The sequence below is a fragment of the Cinclus cinclus genome, chromosome Z, assembly GCF_963662255.1.
Source record: "Cinclus cinclus chromosome Z, bCinCin1.1, whole genome shotgun sequence".
Taxonomy (NCBI): Eukaryota; Metazoa; Chordata; class Aves; order Passeriformes; family Cinclidae; genus Cinclus; species Cinclus cinclus.
In genome coordinates, this window is record NC_085084.1 from 71,756,990 (window position 1) to 71,774,059 (window position 17,070).

The 17,070-nt window shown below is 38.1% G+C and overlaps 1 protein-coding gene across 2 annotated transcripts in view; it reads left to right on the forward strand.

Moving 5' to 3' along the window:
* OXCT1 (3-oxoacid CoA-transferase 1) overlaps positions 1-17,070 on the forward strand; it is an 84,488-nt gene that overhangs the window by 60,155 nt on the left and 7,263 nt on the right. The window contains exons 14-16 of one of the 2 annotated variants that reach the window (XM_062513267.1): positions 7,330-7,419; positions 12,317-12,397; positions 14,387-14,488. In XM_062513267.1, the coding sequence (XP_062369251.1) occupies positions 7,330-7,419; positions 12,317-12,397; positions 14,387-14,488 (273 nt within the window). Of the gene's footprint in view, positions 1-7,329; positions 7,420-10,831; positions 10,915-12,316; positions 12,398-14,386; positions 14,489-17,070 lie in introns of those variants that run through there. The other variant, XM_062513268.1, reaches the window with a different exon arrangement.

The window sequence follows — 17,070 nt, forward strand, 5'->3', positions numbered from 1 at the left end:
CAGTAAAATTTAATTATTGCATGCTATCCTGTGTGTTTTGGAAATGGTATGCAAAGATAAATGGACAGCTTAATTGTCCCATTACACTGAAATAACATTCATCACTGTAAAGCAAATCCATTTCAATGAAGCATGTCACAGACTGTTTTGCATTGCTCCTGAGAAGCAGCTTCTCAGTGTATTCATTTGAATTTTACTCTGTCATTCAAATTTGTTGCCAATGGTTATTTCAAGTTAGGTTTATGGGAGAATAAAGGAATGAAATTGGCCCAACTTTCTTTGCACATGTTTCGTGCAGCCCTAATTTTCTGATAATGGAAAATAAAAATATATAGTTAGTTCACAGATTTGTGTATGTTGAATTTTAGGGAAGAGTTATTATTCCATTTTTCCAAGAAAAAGAAGTAATTAAAGAACTTATACTCCATTCTTTCAGAAATTAAACTTACATTTTCATTTTGTTTTTCACTATGTCTTTGTGTGTGTCTTGGGAGGTAGCCGGTTAACTTATTTCAAAACCAGGCCATTTCTTGTATGGCTAAACCATATAACAATGTATTTACAAAAAATACATTTACCATGTTGTGCATGGAGAATGTGTTTAGTTTTGTTGTATTCTGCCAGTATTATCTTTTTGTTTTGTTGTTGCATTACCCACACTTCTGATTGAAAAATCCTGTTAATGACTTCCCGCTGTTTTTTTTTTTTCCTCAGAGTAAAATCTAATCTAGCTGTCCTAGTTGACAGTATAATTACAATAATTCTGTAAGTGGGACATACGTAAGGATATAAAGTCAGTATAAAATAGAATAAAGAAATAAAGTTCAGAATACTTCAGCTTTATCCATCTTTTTGATACAATCTTCATCCAGTCTTTTTCACTGGAAAAATGGAAAGTGAAATCTGTAGGAGTTGTAACTTTCATTTTAGAATCAACTACAAATATACCTGTCCTTTAAATACAGGACAGGACTGATAGCAAGGGGCAATGGAGATACCTATAATTTTATGAAGTTAAGTTAGTAGAGTTATGTGTCTGTATTTTTTTCAGTATTACCTTCTGATTTTTTTTTTTTTTGGAAACAGTTTTGAGCTAATATGCACTTTCCCAAACCAGCCAGGTGTAACCCCACAACAGCTGATGAGATTGTTAGGTATGGATCTGAGGACCTCCTTCGCTGTGCTGTGCTGTTTGATGCTGATACATCTCTGCTGGCAGACAGTGCCTAAACAGAGAGGGAGAGCTTTGTGGCCGATGTGTGTTGGCAGTACTGCAGAGAGGAGCAGAGCAGAGGCCTTTGAAGGGGCCCTCAGTCTATCCTTTTGACTGCAGCATTAGCACAACTGATGGTTGTGAGGCAGTACCTTGTATCCTCTGCATTACCTTACCTTCTGCTTTTCTCTGTGAAGCTCATATTGTTCCAGTTGCTCTGAACTTTAATGTCTATCCCTAGCATGATACAAGAATTTCTATTCATAAGGACACTTTTCATACCTTTTTTCCTTTCATACCTGACATCTCATCTGTGCCTGTGACCATGTGAGACAATGCTGACATCTCTGAATTCTTTGCTTTCTCATCCCAGGCATCTTGTTCATGGTCTTCAGAGGAATGCCTGAAAATTGAGGTTGAATGGGAAGCTTGCAGTTTAAACTAGAAGCACTTGTTATCTTCTGTAAGACTTTTTGAAACAGCAGTTTCGCTAACTTTGAGCACAGTGTGAGGCACACATATTCTTTTATCTAATGGAAGGAAAGAGAGATTTCAGACTGAATGCTATTTATAGTATTTGTTTAATACAGTATTAGGGCTAGGAATATGGACAAGGACTCTTAGGAGGAAAGTGGCTTGATTCCTTTACAAGCAGGTGCACATTTTCACCTTTCCTGTGCTTTGATAGTCAGTCTTAAATGGAATTATTCAAGATGCATTTACCACTGACAAGTCTTCATTGTTTCTTGAACTCATCATTAGCATCTGTTCTGCTCTAATGTTGATGCAATACCCATTTGTCTCAAAAGATCATGTTATTTTAACATAAGCAAAACAGTTCAGGTGCATTGTTTCATACAGTGTTAGGAATAGTTATAAGATTCAGTTACAGAAGGAAAGTCTGTCCCCCTGGGAGTATAGAGGAAGGTTTTAAGGCACTAGCATGGATTCAAGACCTTAATAGTGTTAGAAGAATTTTTATCTGAATTTTTATCCTGAATTTTTATCTGTTTTATCTCAGCTATCTCTTCTTTATCTGTTTATCTGCTTGGATTTTCTTATATATTGTTTCCTGCTTGCTATAGCACCTTTATAGCTTGCTTAAAGTACCATTTAGGCAAAACGTTACATTTTCTTGAAAAATATCTTGACTGTCTCACCCACATTGGAGTACTCACAAGTCTCCACTGGAACACCAGGTTGTCTTGGGTGCCACATGTGACCAAAAAAATCATGAAGGTTCCTGTTTAGGAATTAGTATTAGGCTAAATTAATTCCTCAGGCTCCTTCATGTTGTATTTTGACCACTCATATAATGTTCAGATATAAACACGTTAAATGAGAAAATACATACCCTTCTGTCATATTTTCTTAAAGATGCCCCATTACCACAATAACAAAATAGTTCATTTTGCAATAAGTAGGCATTATAAGAAATTCCACTAGTACTGTGTAAGTTTATGATCTGCAGAAAGAAGCAGGAGAGCTGGTGATCTCAATTAAGAAAGCCCAAAGCATAAGGTCCAAAATTTCCATGTCTTGCACTTCAGTATGATTTGGACTGAGACTGAGAAAATCTGCTGATGAAAGCACAATGGGAAAAGGAGAATTCCCACCTTGTATTGTAACTGGGGAGCTGCAAGGAAATTGTCAGCTTGTGTCTGTTCTCTACCCAAATCTCAGTATAAATAACTGCCAACACAGGACTTCCCAGAAGTGCATGGCTAATTCAAAAACCTTTAATTCTTACTTCAAGGTCTGTCTGATGAAATGGATTTATAACAGTGCTTCGAATTACCAGTGCTCTACCACTGCACTAAGTTTTTCCTTCTGAAAGGCTTCTTAAGCTAGCAGCACCATTGTAATTAAGAACTAACAATAATAATCTTAAATAAATAAATGGAGGGAGCAGGGTAGGGCAAAAATGAGCAAAGTGTCTTTTTGGGATCACCATTTAGCCTTGAATATTTTGATTCAAATTTAGCATGCAGTTGTCCCCTTTTCCAGTATGGTGTGAGGGAAAAGGCAGGTTATGGTAGTTCAGTAGATGCACTGAGAGTAATGAAAGTCTCTTATGTTTTGGATATTCCTCAAAATATAAACATGTAATTACTTGGCTAGTTGCATTTAACACAGAATTTAACTGCTTTACCGTGAGCCACCCTATAGTGATAAATATGTTTCCCTAAAGAGGAGGAGAAGATGGAGCAATTTAAAATCCCTAAGTTCTTCTCTTCAGCTTGCATTTTCCTCTTTCTTCCAATAAAAATGGATGCTGTCTTTTCTCTCAGTTGTGTGTGACAGCTTCTTCAGTAGTACATTTGTTGTTGACCTTCATCAGCGCTTAGTTCCTCAGGAATTTACATGTTGCTATAGGTGTTTTGTAGTTAATAGAATGAAAAGGCCTGGAAAATGAGTTAATGGCATTGTCAGGATAGATGTATTGATAGCCTGATACTCAATACAAACATATCCTCAGTTACTGTGGAGATAATATGTCATCTGCATCTACTCTGCTTTATCTTGTCATGGGGTTTCTAGCAGGCAGGTTAGAGGTCACTGCAGTCTCTGTGAGAGCTGTGTTTTTCCAGGCAGGATGGAGAATGATCTGAGCAGTGCCAGGAAGTTAAAGACAGAAGTAAATCCTTTTCACATTTGTATTTGCAAAGAAATATTTGGTAGTTATGATAATTTATGTGTTAAATATTAGTCTGACTGAACAATGCCAAAGGCCTTGTTTATAGATTTAGGAAGATGCAATTTATTCTTCACTGTGCCAACAGTAGGAAAATATTAATATTTTTGTTTGTGTGTGTGTGTTGGGGGGGGAATACTTCTGTCATGGTTTGACACTGGCCAAATGCCAGGTACCAATGAGAGTTGCTTGCTCACTCTCCCCTGCTACAGCTGGGCAGAGAAGGGAAAAACATTAACAAAGGGCTCATGAATGAGAGAAGAACTGGGAGAAAATATTTCAAGGGCAAAAACAGGCTCAGCTTTAGTTGCAAAGTGAAATATATTACTAACAGAATCAGGGGAGGATAATGAGAAGTAAAATAAGACCTTAGAACACCTTTTCCCCCAGTCCCTCTCTCCTTCCCACAGACAGGGCATGGGGGGTTTGGTCAGTTCATTATCGAGGTTTTCTTCCACTGCTCTGGGAGAGGGGTCCCTCCCATGGGAGACAATTCTCCCTGAACATCCCCAGCATGGCTCCACTGCCACGAGCAGCAGCCACACCTGCTGCAAAGGTGAGTCCCTCCACAGGCACACAGCCCTCCCAAAACTGCTGCGACATGGGTCAGTCTTCCATGGGGTGCAGCCCTCCAAGGACAGGCTTCTCCAGCCTGGAAGCAGGGCCCCCCACTGGATCACAGCCTCCTCCAGGCATCCACCTGCTCTGGCATGGACACTTCCCCCATGGGCAGGTGGATCTCTGCATCCCCCATGGGTCCCCAAGGGCTGTGGGTGGATCTCTGCATCCCCCATGGATCCCCACAGGCTGTTCATGGATCTCTGCATCCCCCATGGATCCCCACAGGCTGTTCATGGATCTCTGCATCCCCCATGGATCCCCACAGGCTGTTCATGGATCTCTGCATCCCCCATGGATCCCCACAGGCTGTTCATGGATCTCTGCATCCCCATGGATCCCCACAGGCTGTTCATGGATCTCTGCATCCCCCATGGATCCCCACAGGCTGTTCATGGATCTCTGCATCCCCCATGGATCCCCACAGGCTGTTCATGGATCTCTGCATCCCCCATGGATCCCCACAGGCTGTTCATGGATCTCTGCATCCCCATGGATCCCCACAGGCTGTTCATGGATCTCTGCATCCCCCATGGATCCCCACAGGCTGTTCACGGATCTCTGCATCCCCATGGATCCCCACAGGCTGTTCATGGATCTCTGCATCCCCCATGGATCCCCACAGGCTGTTCATGGATCTCTGCATCCCCCATGGATCCCCAAGGGCTGCAGGGGCACAGCAGCCTCACCATGGTCTCACCACAGCCTGCAGAAGAATCTCAGCTCCTGGAGCAGCTCCTCCCCTCCTTCTGCACTGACCCTGGTGTCTCTGTGTTGTTTCCCTCACTCTCACTTCTCTGACTAGAAGGTGAAACCTTGTGACTTAGTTTAGATTTTCTTCTAACGATGCAGTTACAGAAGCTTTACCAGCCTCTCTCATTGCCCCAGTTTTGGCCAGCAGCCTGTCCATCTTCAGAGCCATCAGGGTTTGGTTCTGTTGGACATGGTGGAAGCTTCCAGCAGCTCCTCACAGGATCCATCTCTGCGGCCTTCCTGCTACCAAAAACAGGCTGTCCCAAACCAGTACAACTGCCTTCATTACATAAGACACCGTAATGATCTAGAGGGTAACAAGTAGCTGGTCTGCCAGTTCAATGAGACAAGTCTCTTCTGTATGTTTTTTATCATGGATCATAGTTACAGATACTTGTAAGGTATTGAATAACATAGCTGATGAGAGGAAGCACAAGAGCAGGCTTTGTACTAGGAATTTTTCCAGGCATTTAATTATAAACTTTTAGGTTTTATATCTGTAAGAGTAAATGCTGTATTACTGTCCCTATAACCACTCAAAAGCAAATGCAAACCATATAAAGCAGAAATTAATTTATTTTAATCTGTAAAATTACCAGAATCACAGAATCAGAACATTCTGAGTTCAAAGGGACTCACAAGGATCATCAGAGTCCAACTCCTGGCCCTGCACAGCACCATCACACCATGTGCCTGAGAACATTGTCCAAGTGCTTGTTGACCTCTGTCAGGCTGGTGCTGTGACTACTGCCCTGGGGAGGCTGTTCAGTGCCCAAACACCCACTGGGTGAAAAACACTTTGCTGATATCCAACCTAAACCTTCCCTGACTCAGCTTCAGACCATTCCCTCACATCCTGTCACTGTCACCACAGAGCGATCAGTGCCTGCCCCTCCTCTTCCCCTATAGAGGAAGCTTAACTGCAATGAGGTATCTCCCCTCCTATTCTCCAGGCTGACCTGACCTCAGACACTCCTCATATAAATTTCCCTCAAGGTCCTTCACCATCCTCATTGCCTTCCTTGTGTCATGTTTCCTACTAACCTCTCTTCCTTCCCCTTTCTTTCCTCCTTGGCAACTCTGGATTGGTATGTTGCCATCTTTGGTTATTGGGGTCTAGTGCTTGCTCAAAAATGATTGCTCTGCTCAGACTCATAGAATTTGTACTTCTGATCATTTCCTGTCAGTATCTTCCAAGGTCAGATACGTTCAGTTTAAGGTAATGGAAACAGGCAGGATTGTTTGCCATAGCATTATGGAAAGTAAAAGTAGAGGTAGCTGAACACCAAGCCACAAGACACTTGCTGTGATAACTTGTGCAATTGTAACACACTTTAAGAGGAGAATGATTCCAGAGGTTGAAAGCATTACTTGTTTTGAGGGACAAACAGAAGTGAATACTGAACCACATTTATATATTTTCCCATACTCTGAAATGACCTCTAGAGACATCTGGAATAGAACAAAAACTGTAGGTTTGTGCTGATATAGTGATGCAAGGCATGGCTTTTTGAGGTGGCAAGAGACTTTCTAAACTGTCAGGTGGATGTATGGTATTCAGATGTTCTTGTTGTTGCATTTCATAAGTAGAGATTTCTTCTGAGGAACCAGTGACATTTCCATTAACAGGAAGATGTACACTTTGCTTTTCAAGGGACAAAACCGTTGTAACTAAATTAATTGCTCCTCAGTGTCAGTGCTTCCACTAAGCCAATGATACTACTCAGACTTTGGTTACACCCCAGGGAAACAGCCATGGCAGTGTCTCTCCTTCTACCCATCACTATTTGTGTCATAAAGAGCTGAGAATGAGACAGCTCTTTTCACTCTGTTGGTGTTTGAATACTGTGCTTATGAAATAAATGGGCTTTCTATGCAGGAAAAGTTGACTATCTTGTGCTGTCACTTGCAGCCACAATATTATCTTTTACTACTACTACTACTACTACTACTACTACTACTACTATTATTATTATTATTAATCATCATCATCATCATCATCATCGTCTTCATCAATTATATTAAATTTTCATTTAAAATTTCATTTTAGGGCAAGATGGTGAAAGGAATGGGGGGTGCCATGGACTTGGTGTCCAGTGCGCAGACCAAAGTGGTTGTCACCATGGAGCACTCAGCCAAGGTAAGGCTCTGCCACTTCTTTCTAAATCAGTGTTTTGTGCTGCACAAAAGAGAAAAAATAATCAGGAAAAGACATATTCATTCTGCTCCTTTGTGAGGATTTGACAGTTTTGCTGTTGGTTATTATGGTGATGCAACTGGAGGCTAGGTTAATATGGCTCCTTTCCTCTTGTAAGTGTATCATTCATCACAGGAAAAAAAATGAAATATTATCTTCACATTTAAAAGCTGCACCCTTTTTTTAGCTACTTCATGCAAGTTTAACTGGAGTGACCATTGCCAAAACTAAAGTAGGTGCTACTCTACTCTTTGCTGCAGAATAATTTGAAAAATGAGGTTTCCCATGGTGAAGTACTTATTATGATGGAAAGATATTTACTTTTGAAATTGCCAGTCAAATTGGTACTGACAGTTTAATAGAATATTTTTTATGGCATGATGAGATACAGCCTTACATCATTATGTGTAAGTGGTTAATCTAGAGACTTCTTTGTGGGGGTTTGATATAGGTATATGCTGTAGATATAAGTTCCCCCCAATAGATGATAGGAAACTTTTAATTTGAAACTTCTAACACAGGAGAAAAAATGTACTGAATGAGAAAAGTCTCTATCCCAAATGTTTAAAAATTTACTTTTCATTTAATTTTTGTGTTTCTTCAATACCAAATTTATTGTGTGTCTGCAAACAATAATTTTGTATTGTTCAAAGTACTATCTCTTGTCAGAATTTGCATGGTAAACTATAGTAGACATGTAAATATGAGAGTAAGTATATTAACAACTGTGTGGTTTTTTTATGAGATTTGAAGAATTAATTTTCACTTGAAAATGAAAACAAATATATATTGAAAAAGATAGTAGTTTCACAATTTATACTGAACTGTGATCTCAAGGGACACATTTTGAGTAACAGGACTGAGTTTAACCTGATAGTTTTCATGTTCATATACATAAATAAGTAAATGAAAGTATAAAAAGAATTTATGACTTGCATCACTATCACACAGCCTCCTAAAAACTGTAGGAACATAGAGAGTTATCCATTTGCTTAGGCGTGCACTTTAAGTATTAATGTATTTATGTATTGTAATTATTACTAATGTATTTATGTAGTATATTTATAATGTATTTAGGTATTAATAAATATTTATGCTAAATGTCTACTTACTGTGGAATTTGGTTAAGGCTTAAGGTCCACACACAATATAATTATTCAAATCAGTTTTTCTCCTAAAGGTGCTATTGCTAAAATATTTTTCCAAAGCAGTGTTAAGGAATTTTTTTGCTGGGTTGTTTCTGTTTTGTCTGTAGGAGTACTGATTCGGGAAAAAAATGAAAACAGAGATTCACTGTTATGAACAGGTCAAGAATAGAATTATTTATTTTGGCATATGTATACCTACTTTGGGCACCATTATGCATGGTGTACCTGGTGTGCCCTTCTGGAGAGCCAGTTACAGGCTTTCATAAATTATTTTTTCTGCTTTTGTGTAAAGACACTGCCAAATTAACAATATGCAGTATTTTAATTTTATTCTTATTTTAAATTACACGTTTTCCTCTTACCTTACCACTTTCTGGAGTCTTCATAGCCCTTCTTCTTGCATGCTCAGATGTCAAGATGATGTGATATAGAAATCTAGTGTTTAGAGATCAAAGCTGCTGTTAGAGTTTTCAGGTGCCTTGTTTTTTTTGTTTTTTTTTTTAATTGTCAAGTTAGTATAGCTCCCATGAGGCCAGTTCTGAAAGTCAGAAGCCTTTTGTTGGGGTGACTATATCCTCCAGAACTGATTTTCTATTCATGGCTTTTCAATTCTTTACACCAAATATTTTATCTAAAACTTACTGTATCTGAATGTCTGCATCAGAGGAGCAGTCCTTCATCTTGCTTGAAGCCCAGTGTGCTAACTGAAGAAAAGAGCAGTCTGCATGTACTGAGACAGTCTCTTGTGTCTACTGGCTCTTTAGTAAAGGGATGTTTCTGTAATCTTATTCTCCAAATAAATAAGAAATCTACCATCAGACATGAAAATTTCCTGTAAATCAAAAGCAAGGATTTAATGAATGGAAATACAGTGGAAAACATGGGGTATGGGCAGTGTCTTCAATGGACTCATTCAAGAGGTGCAGCAGGATGTAGTTCTTGTGCTCGTTTTGTCTGATTTATGATCTTGTGAAGGATCTTCTAATCCTTTTCAAGTCTGGTTGTTTGTTTTCTTTTAATAATAATGATGGCTTCTTAAACATTAAAGAAAGTTTTCTAAGAGTTATATAGCCCTTCTCATTTCAGTACACATATTGGAGTTTTTAAACATAGAAGTAGGCTGAGTCCCTGAAGCACAGAAAGAATATAGTTTACACTAAATTGTGATTGTGGAACTAGTAACTGTTTTACCACTGAAGTAAATGCTCAATGAATATTACTCTTTTAAAACCTGATATGCACTATGTTACAAATGCAAACAAATATACTTAGTCATAAGTTAATTGCATTTTTAATTACTTAAGTTTTTACATGTAATGAAAACCAAAATGTACAGAAGATAGATGAGAAAACATGAAATCAGCTTTGTAGAAGAATCTTCAGCTTAAGAACTGCTATTGAGGGAGGGTAACAGACAAGTCCACAAAATGATGAGGGAATGGAGAAGGTGGATGCAGAATTGTCACTGCCTCATAAACAAAATAGGGATAACTAACTGAAATAAGTTGTAACAAAAAGGAACATTTTCCACAGGCAGCAAATGAAGTTGTGGAAGATAGCAGACTGATGCAAAAATCTCAAGGCATTGTCCATACAGAAGGGGCCGAACTATTTTATGAGGTTGAGTTCATCAATGACAATTACATGCCACTGCTTGGAAGCAGTCTCTGCCTCAGAAAATCCATGCATTACAGCATATCAGGAATGAGGAGGGCATATCTGCAGAAAAATATTTCAATTTTTGCTCTATATGCTTAGGCCACTGAGAGACACTTGGCAAATGGATCTTATGTCAAATTCATTAGCTTTTCTTAATGTATTTTTTGCTAAATTACCTCTTCTTTCATACCACAAAGAAAAGAATAATAGAATATAAGCTTGTTATTTAATGTCTAAACAGTCCCTGTGCATTTATGTCTAATTTGCTAAATGCTAAAGCCTGAGAGAACTGGAGGTAAAGTTCTTACCCCTATGCCATCATTGACATGTTTTGCAAAACACAGTGAAGTAACAGCTGGTAATTGTTCCATGTTGTGAAATGAATTGTCTATACTGTTCAGAAAAACGGAATGGAGACTGGTTTTAAGCAGTTGATTTGGGCATGACTGGAACATGGAGCACTGGATTGAAAACTCCTTTCTCATACTGTGAAAAGTTCTAATTTTAATGTGTTGTGGAAGACTAAGGACATTTTTGTTCTTCAACAGAATTTTTTATTTAAAGCACACTGGAACACCTGAGGTTTTATGTATCTACACAATAATCTTTTCCTTGGTGTGAACAAATCCTGAATAAATCTGAATAAATTCAGATGGTAAGAATCATGTAGTTCCATTTTACTCTTCTTACAGTGCCCTGATGGATGTCTTGTAAAAGTCACAGAATCATTTAGGTTGAAAAACGCCTCTAAGATCATTGAGTCCAACCTTTGAAAAGATCAGGAAACGTATTTAATCTTTAAGGCTCGCTGGCAATACAAGAATCTTCAGATCAAGTATTAAGAAGCTCAAATGTATCAGTTCTCAGGGTCACAGGAGCCATTCAAGTTGTCACCTTCTGCAAGTCCATGTGTTTCAATCTCAATTAGGTACCACCAAGAGACACTTCATTTCACAGGGCTGAAAAGTGTATCTGATTTGTTATTGAAGATATTACAAGTAGCGCAGATTAATCTTGTCTCTTAGGGAAATTGCACAAGGACATTCTCATGATGGACAGGATATAAGTAGATCAATTGAAACTAACCAGAATGAAGAAATAGTTCCTCACAGAGAAAGATAAATTCAAAAGCACATGGATTGCTCATTGTGTAATTACTCAGGTGTCAAACTGGCTGTGAGATGGCCTCTGATTAAGCCTTAAGGTAAACTGATGATTCTAAATTGTTAAATGAGGCATATTAGAGAGTTTTGAAGTGCATAACTGAAAATTGATAATTAGACAAAAAAACCCCAAACAAAAAACAAACAAACAAAAAAAGAAAACAAAAAAAAAAATGCACAACAAAACAAAAAACCCAAAAAAATCCCGTAGGTAATGGGAGAAGTGTGCACTTAATGCTATTTCTGTAAAATGCTTACAAATACTGACCAAAAAAGTAATGATCCATCTGCCTTATATCCATCTTATATCCATGTCCATTCAGAGCTCCTGCAGCCTACATTAACTTAGTATGATCTAGAGCTATTTTTGAGCTACTATTTTTCAAAAATGTAGAAAATGAAAGGAAAAAAAGACAAGGACTTTCCCAGAGACAATATGGGTAAATAAACTGGATTTACTGTTTTAAGAGCATGATTGTGCACTTGAACTCTGGGGATTTAAAGTTCTTCTGTGTATGGCTGATCCTGCATATCCTGTTTGTGATAAATGATAAGACAGGGAAATACATTGCCTATAATGTTGCTCCCTAATTTTTGTCCTTCATGTGTCATCAGTGAGGTTCCACGTATCTCTTGTCCTCACAGTGTAGCAGGAGGGGCAGGTTATTGAGCAGCAGTGTGCTGGACTTCTAAACTCGGGAGTCCACTCAGTGGTAAAGTAAGATTCTTACTAGTCAGCCATAGAAGTGAATTTGAAGAGTGTTCTGAGCACATTGAATGTAACATTTAAGTAACACTGGCTACAGCTGTGATTTTCATCAACATACCTGATTTTTCTTAAAGCTGATATTTGTATATTGTTAAACACAGGGCAATGTCCATAAAATCTTGGAAAAATGCAGTTTACCGCTTACTGGGAAACAATGTGTCGACCGCATCATTACAGAAAAGGTAATGTACTTTTCTTGACTCCTTGTTAATAATTTCCTCCTCTATCCCTAACAACAATAGCAAAGCTTAGCAAAAATTAAAAATATATTTAGTATCTGTTGCCACCAAAGGGAAAAGATGGCCTTGGAGTACAGGTCCAGAGGTCTTGGGGCTCATATTTTTCCTTTAAACGTTTTGACATCTAGCGTACTGAACTGTACCCTTAGATGCCTTCAGAACAAAATGCCACATATGACAGGCATGAAAAGTGTGTATCTCCTTGTTTCCCTCCAATGTATTTCTTAAAATTTGCTGTGGCATGCAAATTTTTAAGTATAGCTGTAATCACAGCTTGGGAGGTGAAGGGACATTGTTAATTGCTTTTGGTAGGTTTTTTTTGTTTGTTTTTTGTTTTTTGGGGATTTTTTTTGTCCCAGCAAAGCCCACATAGGTTGGACAACTGGCATCTTCTTTCATGTATACTACATGCTATTTCAGAGAAACCTTTGGCTGTAGCAGAGCTTTAGTTCCTTTGTCCTTACTTGATTCCATTTGTGAAGCAATTTATTCTCCAGTGGAAGTACATATGAGCATCTCATACTGCTGCTTCTCAAAGTACATTAGTGAATCTTTTCAGCAAAGGATAAGTGATTTAAGGTTTTTTGCTGTGATCATACTCTTTTTATTTTTGGTGTTTACATTTTTAAGGACTTAGAGTAGGCCTGTGAGCCATCTGTCATGCGAAGTAGAATGCATCAAAGGTGCTGATGAAGAATTTTCTTTCTCATGGTGGGATATTACTACATCTAAAGGATTTTTCTTTACAAAGGGAAAATATATTAAACCATGGAAGTTTTCTCTTTTTATTAGTCTTCTAACAGCTGGCCACATACCAATGTAAGGTATAAAGAAAATGAGAGGGAACAAGGACTGAGAGAAAATAAATAAGTAGAAATGTCCCTAATATTCATCAATTGCCAGATCTTGTGGCTTTATTAGGAAATGATACAAATGTGCAACAACATTTAGATAGTGTTGCGAATTCTGTTTTCTCATTAGCATCCTGGAATTTTTCCTTATGCCTGGCTTCTCTTTTAAGACTTAAAGAGGCTGTCCTTTTCCAGTCCTATAAAAAGCAGTTTCATGTGCCCAGAGAATTACTTAACTTAGGACACTTCTTTGATGAGCTTATGACTTCACTTTCATTTCAAGTTCAAGCTTCACTGGTCTTTTGCTACTAAACTTTTATTTTTAAGGAAAATTACTTTAGACCTTATGGTTTCCCTGGAAACTAGTTTGCAACCTGTGTATCTCCCTCTGGTAGGCATTATTAAGGTGCACATTGTTTTACTGGTATTTTTATTTGATGCATTTGTAAGTCTCAGAGGTGGAGTGCATATCTTATGAAGACATCAGACAGAACAGTCTTTGCTCCTTCAGCTTCTTCCTCTCAGGCTTTCTTTTAAAAATACTGAAGGGAATCTTGTCTTTCACTGCTAGCTTCTAGAAATTCTAACATTTCCATTGGGTATGCGATAGCTGTTGGAGAAAATTATAGTCAGCCAAAGATGACGTCTCTACTTGCCATGAGATTAAATAAAAGAATGGGGGGATAGTATCTTCCCTTTTTCTTTTGTGGTCTGTTGGTGTATATTTTTTGCAGCAAAGAACATCTTGGCCCTTTCGTTTGAACCTCCCATTCTCACCAGATTGGAGCAGCAGGCACAGTCCACATTTCCTGCAGTCATGAACAGTTGTATTTTTTCCCCACAAAACTAACACCTACTAGGTTCAAGATATTCTAACACATTCTAGATTCTCTTTATCGGTACAAATAAATACAGCAGAAATCTTTATTGGACAGTCATGAAAATGTAAAGTGGCATCTCATGTTGGTGAAGGAATGCTGTCTGCTTCAGAGCACTATTTCATACAATGTTACTGCATTTACATCCTCATTTTCTCTTTTGATAATAAAAAGTATAATTATGTGCTTTTTGAACTTAATAGGCAGTGTTTGATGTGGACAAGAAAAAGGGATTGACCCTCATAGAAATCTGGGAAGGACTGACAGTAGATGATATCAAGAAAAGCACTGGCTGTGACTTCGCAGTAAGTAATTTTACAAACCAGTACAGTTTGGAGTCAGAACAAATATTCTCCACAAATACATATCACATGAAGGCTTATAGTTGAAGTAAGTTTCATCTTTATAGGTGAGGACTGAATAGATTACCTATGGGATTTACAATGAAAGATAATTTGGGGCTAATATAGTGTGATGAGGTTGGAAGCATCAGAAGCTAGGAAAACCAGGAGAGATAGAGAAATCATAAGAGTAAAAAGACAAGTGGAAAGGAAACTTCTGTTCTTTGAAGGTGGGAGCTGATTCATCTCAAAGAGATGGATAAATTTTTTTTTCATTGCATAAACTAAACATTTAAACTATAATTTAGTTTACCTAACTTTCTGTAGCTAAGTAGCTATCTTTAGGTGGAGTTGTTAGTCATCTTGACAGGAGTGACCACAGTTGTCTCCTCTGTGTTAGTAGTGCCAATTAATGAACTGCTCTAAGACTGCCTTGTACAAATGGAACTTATGCTCTACATTAATCCAGAAAGCCCCTGCCTTTTGACATTCACATTCGTTCTTAAGTCTCACTTAATGCAAACACAAAACTGACTTATTAATGGAAAGCTATAGCACTCTAGAGTGTAACATGCATTCACATGTGTGGTTTCATTTCAAAATCTTTTCTTCTGTTTTGTGAAGTCTTTTGCAGCTGTTCAACCCTCCGTTGGCAAGGGCAGCAAGTATGACAGTGTACAAATTGTGCTGTAAAAATAGTTCAGGTGTATCTAGTAAAGAAGTAAAATACTCCTTTTTGTAGAGTTTCCTGGCAGGGCTATGGCACCTAATTAACAGACTGTTGAGCATTTAATATGTGGGAAGGTTTTTTATTAAGGCTTTGAGCATATTCTTGGTAGTAAGGAAACTTCCCGAGCAATGAATCTGTGAAATTTCATTTATTTCCTGTGTCCATAAGAGAGCATTTCTGATAACTAAATATGATTATGTTTCTCTTTAGATTTTTTACTAAAAGTCTGTTCACTGCTGAAATTACCTTTAATTATCTGAGAAAATTTTGTTGGAATAAAGACTAGTAGTCTGCAACTGCAGAGTGCAGGAAGCTGCTACAGAATTACTTTGCTGAACCTAACTATGCTAGGTTACTAACATTCCATGTAATATTTTAGGGAAGTCACTACATTTATTTTTTTTTTCTTTAAAGCAGAAATAACCTTCCATATACAAAAATTCTGTGTGGAAAAGAAATGATGCATTCTGCTTCTGACTTTGATCTAGTAAAAAATTATCAAATTCTTGGACCTTTTAATATCAGGACTTGTTTTTCTTGGGCTGATCTGTCTGTCAGCTGGCATCCAGAAGTAAAACATAAAAATGAACTTTATAAGTTTCTATCTATTGCAGTCAGTCACTTTGTTTTGTTCTTTTGGATTTAATTTGGGGAGTAATTTCATTATGAATTTGAAAGTGCAATGTTTAGTAAGCATTTAAATAAATGTAAACTACAGGAAAGGACTTTTTCTTTTTTCAGAAGACATTGAAAACACTCCTTACTTGTTCCAAACCTGCTTAATTGAAAGGACCTGGGCTTTTTTTGGTTGAGATGACCCAGAGATACCTATTCAATTAAGTGGTGTTTCCCAAAGTAAAGACCAGCTGCCTATGCTCAAAGCAGTGAAAGCAGAAACAGACAAAAAATTCAGAGAAGGAAGTGATAAGGTTAAAATGATGGGCTATGAGATTAAGCTTTGCAGCAGATATGATAGGGCAAGACAATTATGTCCAAAGAAAAGACTAACACCACCCACTGTTCCATGGTACATTCCTGGGAATGTTACAAAGGAGTGATATAAGCTTCAAATCTTTAGTGTAGCCTGAAGTTAGGAGTTAATGAGAGGTATTGGAACAATGCACTGTCTGGCTCCCTGGGATATGTCTCTCTAAGCTCAGGAAGGAATCCTTCACAGGCACCGTTTCCTAGTTCTCCAGAAAGCAAACTCCAGCACAGTCTGCTTTGTTTGGCTGCTGCAGTCATGCATGAAATCACGAGCTGTGGGCATGAAAAATGTAGATGCTTCTTGGTTTATGCATTTACATGTACTTACCTTGAAAGCAGTGGCTTGCATAAATGCTTGCAAAGCAATGCTTGTTTGCAAAGCATGTACCTCTGCCAGAGCACATGCAGGTGTCAGCATGATGTACTGACATCTCCTTACAAAAGTGCCCACAGTCCCTACAGATTGAAAGCATGACATAAACTCATTTATTTGTTTATTAGACCTGTGGCATGGAAGCACACTAGCCCTTTCTATCTCCCCCATCCCATCCTGTAAAGAATGTTTCAGGCCATAGTGTCCCAGTCCTGCTGTCATTGAAATCCCTACCAAATCGTCCGTTGAAATCTTTGTCAGAAAGACTGGGTTGCTGTTGTGTAGTAATGGACCCTTGATGGCCTGAATTTTGTATACAGGAAACAACTACAGGTTCTTTGCTTAGTTTTGAATTTCAGAAAATAGGAATTTGAGCACAGTGATAAGCAGTTATTCAGACTGCAACGTCCTTGGTCCTTTTTTTTTTCTCACATTTCAAAAGTCTGCCTCAGGCCT